The following is a 20,203-nucleotide window of genomic DNA, read 5'->3' on the forward strand; positions in this document are numbered from 1 at the left end:
AATCTAAATTTAAAATATAAATCTAAATCTAAATTTAAATTTAAATCTAGATCTAACATGTGATGTTTATTGTCTAAATGTACGGTCAGTGAAAATGAATTTCCCCACATAGACCAATAAATCTAAATTTAAATCTAAATTTAAATTTAAAATTTAAATCTAAATTTAAAATTTAAATCTAAATTTAAAATTTAAATCTAAATTTAAATCTAAATCTAACACGTGATGTTTATTGTCTAAATGTACGGTCAGTGAAAATGAATTTCCCCACGTGGACCAATAAATCTAAATTTAAATCTAAATTTTAAATTTAAATTTAAATCTAAATTTAAATTTAAATTTAAATCTAGATCTAACATGTGATGTTTATTGTCTAAATGTACGGTCAGTGAAAATGAATTTCCCCACGTAGACCAATAAATCTAAATTTAAATCTAAATTTAAATTTAAAATTTAAATCTAAATTTAAAATTTAAATCTAAATTTAAATCTAAATCTAACACGTGATGTTTATTGTCTAAATGTACGGTCAGTGAAAATGAATTTCCCCACGTGGACCAATAAATCTAAATTTAAATATAAATTTTAAATTTAAATCTAAATATAAATTTAAATTTAAATCTAGATCTAACATGTGATGTTTATTGTCTAAATGTACGGTCAGTGAAAATTAAATGAATTTCCCCACGTGGACCAATAAATCTAAATTTAAATCTAAATTTAAATCTAAAATTTAAATCTAAATTTAAATTTAAATCTAAATCTAACACGTGATGTTTACTGTCTGAATGTACGGTCAGTGAAAATGAATTTCCCCACGTGGACCAATAAATCTAAATTTAAATCTAAATTTAAATCTAAATTTAAATCTAAAATTTAAATCTAAATTTAAAATTTAAATCTAAATTTAAATCTAAATCTAACACGTGATGTTTATTGTCTAAATGTACGGTCAGTGAAAATGAATTTCCCCACGTGGACCAATAAATCTAAATTTAAATCTAAATTTAAATCTAAATTTAAATCTAAATTTAAATCTAAATCTAAATCTAACATGTGATGTTTATTGTCTAAATGTACGGTCAGTGAAAATGAATTTCCCCAATAAATGTAAATGTAAGCAGTGTGCACAGCAATGAGCTCCATGTATGTACTCGTGTCCGTCCTATCAATCAGCCTTTATAGACGCCTGGCCCTCTCTGCAGTTGAGTACATGTGTGATGACGTCATACAGCGACAATAGAGACGCAATAATAGATGTTCATCAGAAGCTATAATGGCGTGTATTTCCATCGTGTGGTATCGATGTCAATGCGCCTCTATCGTCGTCATGCACGCACGCCACGCAGGAGGCGGGAGCGCGCACGCAGGAGCGCTCCCTGCAGCAGAGCTCGGGCGGCGTGCGTGTGCGTGTGCGCGTGTGCGGTGGGGGAGCCTCGAGGAGCGCACACGGAACCAGCGAAGATGGACGGAGTGGGATCGTTCGGAGCGGGCCGAAGCGGCTCCACTGTGGACCCCATTACCTTCGTCAAGCAACCGCAGACCATATTGAGGATCCTGTCGTGGGTGAGTTGTACTTTTTACTTTTTATTTTTCCCACCATCAGGATGCGTCTTCTCTTCCGGGGTGTGTTCACGTCCACGCGGGGGATGAAAGCAAGGCCACGGTGGTCATTTTCATTTGTACAGATGGCTTTTTTTCCCAGGCACTCAAACGCACCATCACCAGCACAATGTTGTTATCGCTATAAGATCGTGGCCCTTTTCCCTCGTCACGCATGCGCGTGTTGGGCACTGAAAATAGGCAAGATTCTACCCAGCGCACCTGTGATTGGCTCGTGGCACGGCCAGTGACGTCATCTCAGGGTGAAGGTCCCCCAACAACCGACACGACCAATGGGGGGTGGAGGGTGGGGGGGTGGGGGGGTCGGTCATCTGACGGCGGGAAATATTATGCAGATGCCATTTAGGTGTGTTTAGTGTGGTAGTGCAGCTTCACCACACAACAAATACAACAATGTTTAAATATTATGCAGATGCCATTTAGGTGTGTTTAGTGTGGTAGTGCAGCTTCACCACACAACAAATACAACAATGTTTGAATATTATGCAGATGCCATTTAGGTGTGTTTAGTGTGGTAGTGCAGCTTCACCACACAACAAATACAACAATGTTTTTATACCTTTTTTTTCAGCCAGTTTTTGATTGAAAGAATGTGGAGGCCACCAGCAGAAAACATACACAAATTAAACTCAGCAGACAGTCAAAAGTTGTCCATCTACATTTCTGCCAGCGGGTGCTCGGTGTGTGTGTGTGTGTGTGTGTGTGTGTGTGTGTGTGTGTGTGTGTGTGTGTGTGTGTGTGTGTGTGTGTGTGTGTGTGTGTGTGTGTGTGTCTGTGTGTGTGTGTGTGTGTGTGTGTGTGTTGTCCACATAACAATATTTTGGTACCGGTAGGGATGATGTTTGATAAGAAATTATCGAGTTGGAGTCTATTATGGAATCCTCTTATGGAACCGATTCCTTATCGATTGTCTTATGGAGTCCAGATAGGTTGTTGTATATGGAAAAAAACACACAATATTTGGTTTAACAAAAGCTCACTTTTATTATATAATAAAAAAATAAAATCTAATAAATAAATAAATATTGACTGTTACCCACCTAAAAAAATAAAATAAATAAATATTGACTGTTGTTACCCATGGGATTTTTCATAAAAACAAATATATACAGTAACACAAAAACAAGCTGTCTCTGTGATCACTATAGGTGTATAAATAATAATATAGTGTTAAATAAAATCAGTCCCTTGGGCACAACACTGAAAATAATACAGCTCTCCAAAAAGTGCACTTCTGCTGATATTTGACATAACTGTTGGTTATGATGCTTTGACATTTTTGCACTTTATTTCTTTATTGAAAGAAAATTCTATGAAGAGAAAAGTTGTTTGCAAATGTGGGTACAATGCTAATAAGTGAAAAGATAAAGCTAAAAAAATAAATACACTTTATTGAGTTAACATTATTTCTTTATAGGGGGAAAGATGTTACGAGCTAGGGAATATAACAACTACACTACCCAGCATGCAACGGGAGTGACGAGCATGCGCGGTAGCCCCGTGAAAGTAAACGTCAAGAACTCAGCCAACACGCCTCGTCTGCATTATTTATAATTAGACAGACAACACATCTACAGTGTGATTTTGTAACGTTTACAAGGAAAGAAAAACTAAAGTTAAAAAAGGGAGATGTGTTGTATATATATGTATGTGCTGCAGTGTTGTATATATATGTATGTGCTGCAGTGTTGTATATATATGTATGTGCTGCAGTGTTGTATATATATGTATGTGCTGCAGTGTTGTATATATATGTATGTGCTGCAGTGTTGTATATATATGTATGTGCTGCGGCTGTTTTAAGAAGGTTGCGACAGCTGCCGTAAAGGAGGTGCGTTGCTAGCCTGGTTGCTATGTTTCCGGTTGGTGGTAAAAGTGTTGGTCATGTGTTTTACCCTGCTCAAATCTCTCAGTAAAGTTATTTGATGGATTATAGCTTTTGTTTTAAACTTTATTACACCTTGGAGCGCTTTTTCCCGTCCATTGTTTTCCTGCTTTCGCTATCTGCGCCTAATGACTGAGCTACGTGACGTCATTTCTTGTGATGTCCCACGGAGCATTTCTGGTCGGGACGGGATTCGTTCCGAGGGATTCGAATAAAGAACCAACTCTTTTTCTTTACTATAGTGGTCTCGATAACGGGTACCGGTTCTCCAAAAGGGATTCGAGTCCGAGGACTCGGTTCTTTTCTTATCAACAACCGGGAAAACCGGTTTCGAGTATCATCCCTAGGTACCGGTACCAAAAATATTTTGATACTTTTCTAAATAAAAGGTGTCATTATTGGCGTTATTGGAACAAAAGTCTTACGGTACTTTAAAGTGAAGTGAATTATATTTATATAGCACTTTTCTCAAGTGACTCAAAGTGCTTTTACATAGTAAAATGCAACATGTTTATTATTGCAATTTAGTCCTTAAATAAAATAGTGAACATACTAGACACGTGTTTTTCAACCACTGATAGTGTTTTCCTGTGTGTAGTGTTTTACTTCTTGTCTTGCGCTGTTATTTTGGCGGCTCTTCCTGTTTTGTTGGTGTTTTCCTGTAGTAAGTTTCATGTCTTCCTTTGAGCGATATTTCCCGTATCTACTTTGTTTTAGCAATCAAGACTATTTAAGCCATACTTGCCAACCTTGAGACCTCCAATATCGGGAGGTGGGGGGGGGCTTAGTCGGGAGTGGGGGGGCGTGGTTATATACAGCTAGAATTCACCAACTCGAGTATTTCATATTCATATATATTTCATATATATATATATATATATATATATATATATATATATATATATATATATATATATATATATATATATATTATATATATGAAATACTTGACTTTCAGTGAATTCTAGCTATATATATATTTTTTATTTTTTATTTTATTTACATAGAAAAAAAAAAATACTTGAATTTCAGTGTTCCAGTGGCTATCCATTAGATGGCAGAATTGTCCTGTTTAACTTCTCCGTTCATGATGAGTATATCATTTCGGCCGCCATGCCTCGGATGGCTGCTGGTTAGCGCCTTGCATGGCAGCTCCCGCCATCAGTGTGTGAATGTGTGTGTGAATGTGTGTGTGAATGGGTAAATGTGGAAATACTGTCAAAGCGCTTTGAGTACCTTGAAGGTAGAAAAGCGCTATACAAGTATAACCCATTTATCATTTATATATATATGAAATACTTAAGTTGGTGAATTCTAGCTTATGAAATACTTAAGTTGGTGAATTCTAGCTTAAATATATTCCCCTCTTAACCACACCCCCAACCACGCCCCCGCCCCACCCCCGACCATGATCCCCCCAGCCCCCACCTCCCGGTATCGGAGGTCTCAAGGTTGGCAAGTATGGGCTAATTACAAAAATGAGTACTAATCCAATACACAGAAAAATAAGGAACTCATAAAAACGGATGAAAAATAAATGTACATTGAATTACGCAGTGCTAAAATAAATACATACTAAATTAATAATATATATGCTTCTTAAAATAAACTGTCAATCCAATTCAAGTGCAAATGAAAAGAGAGCTTTAGCACATTTTGCGCTTTAGAAACTTCTCTCTGACTTTAGCTCCAGACTTCTTCTGTTGGATGGAAATAGCCATGACTGCCACAAGTGGTGGGAAAGTGTACTACAACTGAGTACCGCCCATACGGACCCCGGCAGAGGAACTGATATGGTTAGCGGCACGGCCTAAAAAAGGGCCCCGGCCCAATGGTTAAGAAACTGATTTAAAGTAAATGTTTCCAGCTCACTAGATAATCTACTTTTGCTGGTTCTCTCCTGTCAAAAGCAACACTTTTACCTCTTAACCAACCTAAATGTACACATTTTTAACCACTAATTGACTTTGAAAAGTGCTACTTCCTACATGATGTTGTGTTTTGCAGGTGCACTGCAAAAGCACCGAGCCACTAGAACCACCTGCGTCTCTAATCCGGTTAAATGTCACCCTGGGTCTGGCGTTGTGTGGAACCTCCACCGTCACATGGCCGGGTGGGAGTGTGTGTGTCACATGGCCTTGGTCTGATACTCAGCTGATCATGTGATCATTGTCCATGTGGGAGTGCAAGAAGAAAGGCTCGTTTCAGGAGAATTGTCCTAGCTATAAGGAAAAGATGATTTGGTCTTAGAGCTATGCTAGCTTGTATCGCTCAAGTTGGCATTCCACACACACACACACACACACACACACACACACACACACACACACACACACACACACACACACACACACACACACACACACTTGTATTTGTTACCTTCTTGGGACCTCCGGATAATGCCTACCTCTTTAGGACCACCCTTTCTAGATATATAACATTAATAATATATACAAACTATGTAAATATAAAAAAGCTTGTTGTGAAAAAATAGTTGGAATTTCACAAGAAAAACTTAGAATTTGGGCAGTATTATAATAAAAGTTGTCATTTTACTCAAACGCAAGTCAAAATGTTACAAGGAAAACTGAACATTTGTGCAATATTATGATAAAGTTGGAATTGTACTCAATAACAGTCGCAGTTTTACAAGAAAAGCTTAAAATCTTGGCAATTTTATGAAAAGAGTCATAATTTTACTCGACGAAAGTCACAATTTTATAAGAAAACTGTCAAATGTCGGCAATATTATAATAATAATCGTAATTTTCTGCGATGAGGTGGCGATTGTGTGCAGCTGAGATAGGCTCCAGCACCCCCCGCGACCCTGAAAGGGACAAGCGGTAGAAAATGGATGGATGGAATTGTAATTTTACTCTGCAAAACTATGACAAAAATTATAATTTTACTCAAAAAAATGTCACTATTTTACAATAACCACAGAAAAAATTGGCAATATTGTGATAAAAGTCACAAAACACAAATGTCCCTGTTTTGCATTCAAAAGTAGTTTTACATGTTAAAGTAATAATTTTAAGAGAAAATATTGCATTATGACAGAAACAAAAAGAATATGAGAAATTGTTCCCAATTATATTAGAAAAAAGTCGACACATTGTGAGAAAAAGACTGCTTTTAGTTCATCTATTTATTTTTGTTTGTAATTGTTTTTAATCGTCATTATTTACTTCAACTTATTACAGTATGTTTCTATGTAAAAAAAAAAGTATTATTAATTTTGGCCAAAGGGGGCGCATTTCGACTTCTTACACACACTTGTTATTTCATATGTTGACCAGCAGGGATGCAAATGAGACATTGTCTATTAGATGCAATGTTATTGATTTATGGCATCACTTGTTCACACCTCCTCATATGGAAGATACTTTTCCTTCTTCATGTCTCAAGAAGGCTAGAAATACAACACACACACACACACACACACACACACGCACACACACACACACACACACTCTTGTACTTGTTACCTTCTTGGTACCTCCGAATAATGCCTCCCTCTTTAGGACCAGCCTTTCTAGATATGTAAGGATTTATATTAACATTAATAATATATACATATTATGTAATGATAAAAAAGCTTGTTGTGAAAAATGAGTTGGAAAAGTTGTCATTTTACTCAACACAAGTCAAAATTTTCCAAGAAAAACTGAACATTTGTGCAATATTATGATACAAGTTGGAATTTTACTCAATAACAGTCGCAGTTTTACAAGAAAAGCTTAAAATCTTGGCAATTTTATGAAAAGAGTCATAATTTTACTCGACGAAAGTCACCATTTTATAAGAAAACTGTCAAATGTCGGCAATATTATAATAATAATCGTAATTTTCTGTGATGAGGTGGCGATTGTGTGCAGCTGAGATAGGCTCCAGCACCCCCCGCGACCCTGAAAGGGACAAGCGGTAGAAAATGGATGGATGGAATTGTAATTTTTCTCAGCAAAACTATGATAAAAATTCTAATTTTACTCAAAAAAATGTCACTATTTTACAATAACCACAGAAAAAATTGGCAATATTGTGATAAAAGTCACAACTTTGTATGACAAATGTCCCTGTTTTGCATTCAAAAGTAATTTTACATGTTAAAGTAATAATTTTAAGAGAAAATATTTCATTATGACAGAAACAAAAAGAATATGAGAAATTGTTCCCAATTATATTAGAAAAAAGTCGACACATTGTGAGAAAAAGACTGCTTTTAGTTCATCTATTTATTTTTGTTTGTAATTGTTTTTAATTTTCATTATTTACTTCAACTTATTACAGTATGTTTCAATGTAAAAAAAATGTATTATTAATTTTGGCCAAAGGGGGCACATTTCAATTTCTTACACACACTTGTTATTTCATATGTTGACCAGCAGGGGTGCAAATGAGACATTGTCTATTAGATGCAATGTTATTGATTTATGGCATCACTTGTTCACACCTCCTCATATGGAAGATACTTTTCCTTCTTCATGTCTCAAGAAGGCTAGAAATACAACACACACACACACACACACACACACACACACACACACACACGCACACACACACACACACACACTTGTACTTGTTACCTTCTTGGTACCTCCGAATAATGCCTCCCTCTTTAGGACCAGCCTTTCTAGATATGTAAGGATTTATATTAACATTAATAATATATACATATTATGTAATGATAAAAAAGCTTGTTGTGAAAAATTAGTTGGAAAAGTTGTAATTTTACTCAACACAAGTCCAAATTTTCCAAGAAAAACTGAACATTTGTGCAATATTATGATACAAGTTGGAATTTTACTCAACAGTTACAGTTTTACAAGAAAAGCTTAACATCTTGGCAATTTTATGAAAAGAGTCGTCATTTTACTCGACAAAAGTCACAATTTTATAAAACTGGAAACATTTACTTTTAATATTTACTTTAAATATTATAATAATTATCTGAATTTCACTTGGCAAAACTATGACAAAAGTCACCATTTTACTCAAAAAATGTCCCTATTTTACAAGAACAAATTTTTTTTTGGCAATATTGTGATAAAAGTCAGAACTTTATATGACAAATGTCACCGTTTTGCATTAAAAAGTAATAATTTTACATAAAAAAAGTAATAATTTTAAGAGAAAATATTGCAATATTACAGAAACAGAAAGAATAAGAAATTGTGCCCAATTTCACATTGTGAGAAAAAGACTGCTTTTAGTTCATTTATTTATTTTTGTTTGTAATTGTTTTTTAATCTTCGTTATTTACTTCAAGTTATTACAATATGTCTCTAAAAATATATTTTTTTTAAATACATTTTGGCCAAAGGGGGCGCATTTCAATTTCTTACACACACTTGTTATTTCATATGTTGACCAGAGGGGGAGCACTTTTAAAAGCGACACACAGTCAATGTGAAAAATCCCTCCTTTTTGGGACCACCCTCATGTTGACCAGCAGGGGTGCCAATGAGACATTGTCTATTAGATGCAATGTTATTGATTTATGGCATCACTTGTTCACACCTCCTCATATGGAAGATACTTTTCCTTCTTCATGTCTCAAGAAGGCTAGAAATACAAGAACACACACACGCACACACACACACACACACACGCACATTGCCTGAGGTCTGTGTGATAGTGTAAGGGAAGTGAAGCATGAAAGTGTTCAGTGGTAATAGAAAGGATCAAATGATGTTATGCAGACGTTGACCAGCAGAGCTGCCATTTTTCAGACTTCTCAGAGCCTCCAGGATTTTGCAACTTTGCGATCCGCATTTTATTTAAAAATCGATTCACATCCAAATTACAATGATTATTTTTAACGAGTCTAAACGGATTCAAAGTTTTCAAGAATCTATTTAGAAGATGTTTTTCAGGTATTAATATTTAATGGGAAGCTATAATGATTTGAATCTACATTTAAAAGCCATCCTTGTGTTCTAGATCATAAGTATTCTATATGCTCTACATCAGTGTTTTTCAACCTTCTTTGAGCCGAGGCACATTTTTTGTGTAGAAAAAACACGGAGGCACACCACCAGCAGACATCATTCAAAAACTAAACTCAGTTGACAGTAAAAAGTGGTTGTCACAATTGTTGGATATGACTTTAAAGCATAACCATCACTATAGCTCTTGTCTCAAAGTAGGTGTACTGTCACCACCTGTCACATCACACCCTGACTTATTTGGACTTGTTTGCTGTTTTCATGTGTGTAGTGTTTTACTCCTTGTCTTGCGTTTCTATTTTGGTGGCTTTTTCTCTTTTTTTGGTATTTTCCTGTATCAGTTTCATGTCTTCCTTTGAGCCATATTTCCCGCATCTACTTTGTTTTAGCAATCAAGAAGATTTCACTTGTTTTTAATCCTTCTTTGTGGGGACATTGTTGATTGTCATGTCATGTTCGGATGTACATTGTCTTTGCTCCACAGTAAGTCTTTGCTGTCGTCCAGCATTCTGTTTTTGTTTACTTTGTAGCCAGTTCAGTTTTAGTTTGGTTCTGCATAGCCTTCCCTAAGCTTCAATGCATTTTCTTAGGGGCACTCACCTTTTGTTTATTTTTGGTTTAAGCATTAGACACCTTTTTACCTGCACACTGCCTCACGCAGTTCCCGACATCTACAAAGCAATTAGCTACCTGCTGCCACCTACTGATATGGAAGAGTATTACACGGTTACTCTGCCCAGCTCTAGACAGCACCGACACTCAACAACAACACATCATTTGCAGACTATAATTACTGCTTTGCAAAAAATATTTTTAACCCATCCATCCATCCATTTTCTACCGCTTGTCCCTTTAGGTGAAATTAGATAATCTCCCACGGCACACCAGACTGTATCTCACGGCACACGGTGGTTGAAAAACAACAACAAAAAAATAAAAATAAAAAATAAAATAAAATTAAAAAAAAATGAAAATAAATAAATAAATAAAAAAATAAAATTTAAAAATTTAAAAAAAAAAAAAAAGAAAAAAAAAAGAAAAACACTGCTCTACAGTCACTTTTATAACCAATTTTTGGAGTCTGTCTGCAAGATATTTGATACTGGAGGCGTTGCCAGGGTGCAAACGAAACTACGCCCTCAAAAGCATCATTATTTGTCTTTTGTTAATGTTGAAATATATATCTTGAAGAGGGTAATAAAAGGACACTACAATATGGGGGAGTTACTATACCATTGATACCATCCCTGCCTTTACATTGATAGTGACATAACAGAGATAAGAAACAAAGATACATTTCCAAGTAGTGTTGTACAGTAAACTGGTACTAGTGTAGTATTGCGGTACTAATGGGAAAAAAAATGGTAGTCTACTCTGTTTGGAAAGTACAGAACAGCTCAATTGTTGTTTCATCTGACCACAGAACTTTCCTCCAGAAGGTCTTAACTTTGTCCATGTGATGTCAGATGAAACAAAAATGGAGCTGTTTGGCCACAATAGCCAGCAATATGTTTGGAGGAGAAAAGGTGAGGCCTTTAATCCCAGGAACACCATACCTACCGTCAAGCATGGTGGTGGTATTATTATGCTCTGGGCCTGTTTTGCTGCCAATGGAACTGCTGCTTTACAGAGAGTAAATGGGACAATGAAAAAGGAGGATTAGCTCCAAATTGTTCAGGACAAGCTAAAATCATCAGCCCGGAGGTTGGGTCTTGTTGGGTGTTCCAACAGGACAATGACCCCAAACACACCTCAAAAGTGGTAAAGGAATGGCTAAATCAGGCTAGAATGAAGGTTTTAGAATGGCCCCCTTGTGGAACTGTGCCGTCACAACTCCCTCCTCCAACCCATAACAGTCCTGACTTAAAGGTGTGGACAATGCTGAAGAAACAAGTCCATGTCAGAAAAGCAACACATTTAGCTGAACTGCAGCAATTTTGTGGTCAAAAATTCCAGCAGAAGCTTGTGGATGGCTACCAAAAGTGTCTTATTGCAGTGAAACTTGCCAAGGGACAATATGACCTTCATAACAATATGTACAATATACACACTGCAAGTACATATATAATGTAGTAACAGACACCTTCATAACAATATGTAATATGTACAATATACACACTGCAAGTATATATATAATGTACTAACAGACACCTTCATAACAATATGTAATATGTACAATATACACACTGCAAGTATATATATAATGTACTAACAGACACCTTCATAACAATATGTAATATGTACAATATACACACTGCAAGTATATATATAATGTACTAACAGACACCTTCATAACAATATGTAACATGTACAATATACACACTGCAAGTATATATATAATGTAGTAACAGACACCTTCATAACAATATGTAACATGTACAATATACACACTGCAAGTATATATATAATGTAGTAACAGACACCTTCATAACAATATGTAATATGTACAATATACACACTGCAAGTATATATATAATGTACTAACAGACACCTTCATAACAATATGTAACATGTACAATATACACACTGCAAGTATATATATAATGTAGTAACAGACACCTTCATAACAATATGTAACATGTACAATATACACACTGCAAGTATATATATAATGTAGTAACAGACACCTTCATAACAATATGTAACATGTACAATATACACACTGCAAGTATATATATAATGTAGTAACAGACACCTTCATAACATGTAATATGTACAATATACACACTGCAAGTATATATATAATGTAGTAACAGACACCTTCATAACAATATGTAATATGTACAATATACACACTGCAAGTATATATATAATGTAGTAACAGACACCTTCATAACAACATGTAATATGTACAATATACACACTGCAAGTATATATATAATGTACTAACAGACACCTTCATAACAATATGTAATATGTACAATATACACACTGCAAGTATATATATAATGTAGTAACAGACACCTTCATAACAACATGTAATATGTACAATATACACACTGCAAGTATATATATAATGTAGTAACAGACACCTTCATAACAACATGTAATATGTACAATATACACACTGCAAGTATATATATAATGTAGTAACAGACACCTTCATAACAATATGTAATATGTACAATATACACACTGCAGGTATATATATAATGTAGTAACAGACACCTTCATAACAACATGTAATATGTACAATATACACACTGCAAGTATATATATAATGTAGTAACAGACACCTTCATAACAACATGTAATATGTACAATATACACACTGCAAGTATATATATAATGTAGTAACAGACACCTTCATAACAATATGTAATATGTACAATATACACACTGCAAGTATATATATAATGTAGTAACAGACACCTTCATAACAATATGTAATATGTACAATATACACACTGCAAGTATATATATAATGTAGTAACAGACACCTTCATAACAATATGTAATATGTACAATATACACACTGCAAGTATATATATATAATGTAGTAACAGACACCTTCATAACAATATGTAATATGTACAATATACACACTGCAAGTATATATATAATGTAGTAACAGACACCTTCATAACAACATGTAATATGTACAATATACACACTGCAAGTATATATATATAATGTAGTAACAGACACCTTCATAACAACATGTAATATGTACCTAATGATCTGTCCAGTCTGCAGCATGAAAAGTGTCCACCTGAAACAACATCGTCTTCTTCCCAGATCTTCTCCCTGGTGGTGTTTGCCTCCATCGTGAACGAGGGCTACGTCAACTTTGGCAGCGAGCGTCTCTACTGCGTCTTCAACAAGAACGCGGACGCGTGCAACTACGGAGTGTTTGTGGGCCTGCTGGGTCTGCTGGCCGCCTCCTTCTTCCTGCTTCTGGACTACAAGTTCTCTTCCATCAGCTCCGTCAAAGACCGCAAGAAGGCCGTCATGCTTGAGATGGTCTTCTCGGGTGAGGACACACACATGTTGGACTCTGTGTCGCACATGCAGGAAGATTGTCTCACACTTGCAATCCCCCAGTGGTCACCTTGTGTAAATGCTCAATAAAACCTCAAACGCAGTGAAGTTGTCACGTTGTGTAAATGCTACATAAAAAGAGAATACAACAAATCCTTTTCAACTTATATTCAATTGAATAGACTGCAAAGACAAGATATTTCATGTTCACACTGACAAACTTCATTTTTTTAGAATTTAATGGCAGCAACACTTTGCAAAAAAGGCATTTTTACCAGTGTGTTACATGGCCTTTCCTTTTAACAACACTCAGTAAAGGTTTGGGAACTGAGGAGACACATTTTTGAAGTGGAATTCTTTCCCATTCTTGTTCAACAGTCTCCCTGTCTGGACTACAGGCAGGCCAGTCTAGTACCCGCGCTCTTTTACTATGAAGCCACGTTGATGTAACACCTGGCTTGGCATTGTCTTGCTGAAATAAGCAGGGGCGTCCATGATAACAACATATGTTGCTCCAAAAGCTGTATGTACCTTTCAGCATTAATGGTGCCTTCACAGACGTGTAAGTTACCCATGTCTTGGCCACTAATACACCCCCATACCATCACACATGCTGCCTTTTACACTTTCACCCTAGAACAGTCCCCATGTTTTTTTTCCTCTTTGGACCGGAGGACACGACGTCCACAGTTTCCAAAAACAAAATGAAATGTGGACTCGTCAGACCACAGAACACTTTTCCACTTTGCATCAGTCCATCTTAGATGAGCTCGGGCCCAGCGAAGCCGGCGGCGTTTCTGGGTGTTGTTGATAAATGGCTTTGGCTTTGCATAGTAGAGTTTTAACTTGCACTTACAGATGTAGCGACCAACTGTAGTTACTGACAGTGGTTTTCTGAAGTGTTCCTGAGCCCAAGTGGTGATATCCTTTACACACTGATGTGGCTTTTTGATGCAGTACCGCCTGAGGGATCCAAGGTGTGTAATATCATGGCTTACGTGCAGTGATTTCTCCACATTCTCTGAACCTTTTGATGATATTACAGAGTGTAGATGGTGAAATCCCTAAATTCCTTGTTGAGAAATGTTGTTGTTAAACAATTTGCTCAGGCATTTGTTGACAAAGTGGTGACCCTCGCCCCGTCCTTGTTTGTGAATGACTGAGCATTTCACGGAAGCTGCTTTTATACCCAATCATGGCACCCACCTGTTCCCAATTAGCCCGTTCACCTGTGGGATGTTCCAAATAAGTCTTTGACGAGCATTCCTCAACTTTATCACTCTTTTTTGCCACTTGTGCCAGCTTTTTTGAAACATGTTGCAGGCATCAAATTCAAAATGAGCTAATATTTGCAAAAAATAAAGTTTCTCAGTGTGAACATGAAATATCTTGTCTTTGCAGTCTATTCAATTGAATAGAAGTTGGAAAGGATTTGTTGTATTCTCTTTTTATTTAGCATTTACACAACGTGACAACTTCACTGCTTTTGTCCAATAATAGTTGTTGTAACTGCTTCAAGTCCCACTACTACTACTACTATGTATGAAGAGAATGAAAAAGAAGTCAGCTGATGACAAAGCTAAGACAAAGCTCGTGTCTGGACTGTTGTTACAAAGCTGCTCCCTCTTTGTTCTTTGCCAGGTTTCTGGGCCTTCTTGTACTTTGTAAGCTTCTGCTTCCTGGCCACTCAGTGGTCTCAAACTACAGCTGATGAGCTGCCACTCAACCAGGGGGCGGACGCGGCTCGGGCCGCCATCGCCTTCTCCTTCTTCTCGGTACTCACTTGGGTAAGAACATGAACTCATGCCAACTTCAATACAACGTTGCTTACATCTGCCATGCGAGTGAGGCTTCAATAGACATGGCCAGGTTCTGGAACTATGCTACAAGTAGTCAGTCCAATGGTAGAAGAAGTCAGTCCAATGGTAGAAGTAGTCAGTCCAGTGGTAGAAGAAGTCAGTCCAATGGTAGAAGAAGTCAGTCCAGTGGTAGAAGAAGTCAGTCCAATGGTAGAAGTAGTCAGTCCAATGGTAGAAGTAGTCAGTCCAATGGTAGAAGAAGTCAGTCCAATGGTAGAAGTAGTCAGTCCAGTGGTAGAAGTAGTCAGTCCAATGGTAGAAGAAGTCAGTCCAGTGGTAGAAGAAGTCAGTCCAGTGGTAGAAGAAGTCAGTCCAATGGTAGAAGAAGTCAGTCCAATGGTAGAAGTAGTCAGTCCAGTGGTAGAAGTAGTCAGTCCAATGGTAGAAGTAGTCAGTCCAATGGTAGAAGTAGTCAGTCCAGTGGTAGAAGTAGTCAGTCCAGTGGTAGAAGAAGTCAGTCCAATGGTAGAAGAAGTCAGTCCAGTGGTAGAAGAAGTCAGTCCAATGGTAGAAGTAGTCAGTCCAATGGTAGAAGTAGTCAGTCCAATGGTAGAAGAAGTCAGTCCAATGGTAGAAGTAGTCAGTCCAGTGGTAGAAGTAGTCAGTCCAATGGTAGAAGAAGTCAGTCCAGTGGTAGAAGAAGTCAGTCCAGTGGTAGAAGAAGTCAGTCCAATGGTAGAAGAAGTCAGTCCAATGGTAGAAGTAGTCAGTCCAGTGGTAGAAGTAGTCAGTCCAATGGTAGAAGTAGTCAGTCCAGTGGTAGAAGAAGTCAGTCCAGTGGTAGAAGAAGTCAGTCCAGTGGTAGAAGAAGTCAGTCCAATGGTAGAAGTAGTCAGTCCAATGGTAGAAGTAGTCAGTCCAATGGTAGAAGTAGTCAGTCCAGTGGTAGAAGAAGTCAGTCCAATGGTAGAAGTAGTCAGTCCAATGGTAGAAGTAGTCAGTCCAGTGGTAGAAGAAGTCAGTCTAATGGTAGAAGTAGTCAGTCCAATGGTAGAAGTAGTCAGTCCAGTGGTAGAAGAAGTCAGTCCAATGGTAGAAGAAGTCAGTCCAATGGTAGAAGTAGTCAGTCCAATGGTAGAAGTAGTCAGTCCAATGGTAGAAGTAGTCAGTCCAGTGGTAGAAGAAGTCAGTCTAATGGTAGAAGTAGTCAGTCCAATGGTAGAAGTAGTCAGTCCAATGGTAGAAGTAGTCAGTCCAGTGGTAGAAGAAGTCAGTCCAATGGTAGAAGAAGTCAGTCCAATGGTAGAAGTAGTCAGTCCAATGGTAGAAGTAGTCAGTCCAATGGTAGAAGTAGTCAGTCCAGTGGTAGAAGAAGTCAGTCTAATGGTAGAAGTAGTCAGTCCAATGGTAGAAGTAGTCAGTCCAATGGTAGAAGTAGTCAGTCCAATGGTAGAAGAAGTCAGTCCAGTGGTAGAAGAAGTCAGTCCAGTGGTAGAAGAAGTCAGTCCAGTGGTAGAAGTAGTCAGTCCAATGGTAGAAGTAGTCAGTCCAGTGGTAGAAGTAGTCAGTCCAATGGTAGAAGTAGTCAGTCCAGTGGTAGAAGTAGTCAGTCCAATGGTAGAAGTAGTCAGTCCAGTGGTAGAAGTAGTCAGTCCAGTGGTAGAAGTAGTCAGTCCAATGGTAGAAGTAGTCAGTCCAATGGTAGAAGTAGTCAGTCCAATGGTAGAAGTAGTCAGTCCAATGGTAGAAGTAGTCAGTCCAGTGGTAGAAGTAGTCAGTCCAATGGTAGAAGTAGTCAGTCCAATGGTAGAAGTAGTCAGTCCAGTGGTAGAAGTAGTCAGTCCAATGGTAGAAGTAGTCAGTCCAATGGTAGAAGAAGTCAGTCCAGTGGTAGAAGAAGTCAGTCTAATGGTAGAAGAAGTCAGTCCAATGGTAGAAGTAGTCAGTCCAATGGTAGAAGAAGTCAGTCCAGTGGTAGAAGAAGTCAGTCCAGTGGTAGAAGTAGTCAGTCCAATGGTAGAAGTAGTCAGTCCAATGGTAGAAGTAGTCAGTCCAGTGGTAGAAGTAGTCAGTCCAGTGGTAGAAGTAGTCAGTCCAATGGTAGAAGTAGTCAGTCCAATGGTAGAAGTAGTCAGTCCAATGGTAGAAGTAGTCAGTCCAATGGTAGAAGTAGTCAGTCCAGTGGTAGAAGTAGTCAGTCCAATGGTAGAAGTAGTCAGTCCAGTGGTAGAAGTAGTCAGTCCAATGGTAGAAGTAGTCAGTCCAATGGTAGAAGTAGTCAGTCCAATGGTAGAAGTAGTCAGTCCAATGGTAGAAGTAGTCAGTCCAGTGGTAGAAGTAGTCAGTCCAATGGTAGAAGTAGTCAGTCCAGTGGTAGAAGTAGTCAGTCCAATGGTAGAAGTAGTCAGTCCAGTGGTAGAAGTAGTCAGTCCAATGGTAGAAGTAGTCAGTCCAATGGTAGAAGTAGTCAGTCCAATGGTAGAAGTAGTCAGTCCAATGGTAGAAGTAGTATCTTATCAAAATAATTTTGGTACATATTTTGGACAACACTACTATGAAGATTCCGCCCGATTGTAGCTGAGATAGGCTCCAGCGACTCCAAAAGGGACAAGCGGTAGAAAATGGATGGATGGACTACTATGAAGATTGGCGCTTTTCATCATTTTCAGCAGACTGCATTGCACCCAGGAAATAATCCAATGTATTTCTTATGAATTAGTTTTATCACAAAACATTGATCAACTTCAATTGAAGTTTGATTAAAAAAAGTATAAAAATCCTAAACTCACAAATCTGATTCTCGGGGTTACGACTCGATTCAGAATGGATTGTAGATCCAGCACGACTCTTGCAATTTATTATTTGGTTTAAAAATGACAATAAAGCCTTTTTAAAACAGCTTTCAGGTTACAAAAGCCATACCATAGCAAAATATTGGTATGGGGACAAGACTAATACACAAACATTGAGGCAGAATGTAGATGGGCGGTATAGCTCGGTTGGTAGAGTGGCCGTGCCAGCAACTTGAGGGTTCCAGGTTCGATCCCCGCTTCTGCCATCCTAGTCACTGCCGTTGTGTCCTTGGGCAAGACACTTTACCCACCTGCTCCCAGTGCCACCCACACGGCTTTAAATGTAACTCAGATATTGGCTTTCACTATGTAAAGTGCTTAGAGTCACTAGAGAAAAGCGCTATATAAATGTAATTGAGTATGAAGTGTGTGCGTGTGCTTGCAGGCTGGTCTCACGGTGCGTGCCGTGCAGAAGTACCTGCTGGGCACCGACATGAGCCTCTTCACCTCAGAGCATGCAGACGGCGCCGCCCCCGCCCAGTCTTGCCCCTCCGACCCACCAGGGGGCACCGGCGAGTCCACGGAAGCTTACCAGAACCCGCCGTTTACAGAGAACAACACAGCGCCCACGTACCAGGTTCCCATTTATTAGCCGGGGTCAAGACTAGAAAAAAGGTCTACTTGTCACTTTTCAAAACCACGTTAGCAAATATTTGCTTTCCTCCTCTCGTTGTTGACGTCGACATTCCAGCTCTTTCTGCACTTTTCTACGCTCGCTTCCACGCAGAGGACATTCCTCGGCGGAAAGGTCGGAGAGAAAAGAGAAAACAAGAGGAGGAATCATAGGAGATGAGGCGGTATTCCAACACTTTCACTTTCACTTTCCTTCTGTCCAACAGCGATCACACGTATTAATTGGTTCCGCATGTAGCAACTCAAGTGCCATACTGTACTCCAAGTGACTTCCTTTAGCAACAATAGTTTCTGTGAGCAGGTGCGAGATCATGATGTCACTTTGTCCTGCACTGCGGGGGAGCCACACTGGCTGGGTGTGGATAGAGAAAGTGAAAGCAACATTGTGGAAACAGCAGGTTGTTAAAAAAAAAAAACCACTAAAACAAACATTAAAAAAATGACAGAAACATGGAATCAATATGTTGGAAGAAATGTATCAAATACAAAATGTATACAGTATTTATATCTAATTTTTATTTTTAGATTCTCCCGAACAAATCTTGTTCTTTTAGTTGAATTGTGTTGTTTACATGTCAGTCATATATTCAGTAATATTCTGTATTATATTTATTACTAGTGTCATTATTATGTCTCTATGTATTTACTTTATATTTTCCCTAACATGTGTTGATTAATGCATAATAAAAATAAATTATTAATGTATTTTATTTTTTGTAATAATACTTGTAATAACTACTGTTATCATTACGTCATGTATTTTTATTACGTATGAATCAATATGTGTTGATTCATACATAATAAAAATACATCCTGAATAATGTATTTTTATTTATTAATCATACTATTATTACAAGTACTATTAAAAATATATATATATAATAATGTATTTTTTATGTATGAATCAACACACAAAAGCAATATTATAATTCATTAATAATATAAAATAAATGATCATTTATAATGTGTATTTCTATTATGTATTTATCAACACTAATAATGTATTTATTTAGTATAATATTACTCGTTATAACAGAAATTATTGATTAATACATAAGAACACATGATCAATAATATACTATTTATTACAATATGACTTGTAACAATAATAATTATCACAAGTCATATTGTAATAAATAAAAATACATTATTAATAAAGTAGTATTATTATAATTAATACATACAGATACAATATTATTAATATTACTTGTAACAGTAATTATTACAAGTCATATTATAATAAATAAATACAATATTAGTAGCAATCAGCACATGTAATAAGTCATTATTACAAGTGAATAATGACTTATTAAAAATGTATGTACAATATATTATGTATTAATCAACACATGTTGGGGGAAATATATATTATTATATAAACTATTCCTTACTATAATTTCACTTGTACTAATAACAGTAATTATTACAAGTAATATGAATAAAAACACGTGCTGGGGTAAATAAATACTAATATATACATTT

General features: G+C 37.0%; 1 protein-coding gene across 1 annotated transcript; it reads left to right on the forward strand.

The window, feature by feature from the left end:
- Nucleotides 1-1,353: 1,353 nt before the first annotated feature.
- Nucleotides 1,354-19,387, forward strand: syngr3a (synaptogyrin 3a). The gene is made up of 4 exons (XM_062049349.1): nt 1,354-1,566; nt 13,195-13,429; nt 15,079-15,224; nt 18,474-19,387. The coding sequence occupies exons 1-4, from the start codon at nt 1,465-1,467 to the stop codon at nt 18,678-18,680; spliced, it is 690 nt and encodes a 229-aa protein (XP_061905333.1). The 5' UTR covers nt 1,354-1,464; the 3' UTR covers nt 18,681-19,387.
- The last annotated feature ends 816 nt before the right edge of the window (nt 19,388-20,203 follow it).

The sequence above is a fragment of the Entelurus aequoreus genome, linkage group LG06 (assembly GCF_033978785.1).
Source record: "Entelurus aequoreus isolate RoL-2023_Sb linkage group LG06, RoL_Eaeq_v1.1, whole genome shotgun sequence".
In the NCBI taxonomy this organism is placed as follows: Eukaryota; Metazoa; Chordata; class Actinopteri; order Syngnathiformes; family Syngnathidae; genus Entelurus; species Entelurus aequoreus.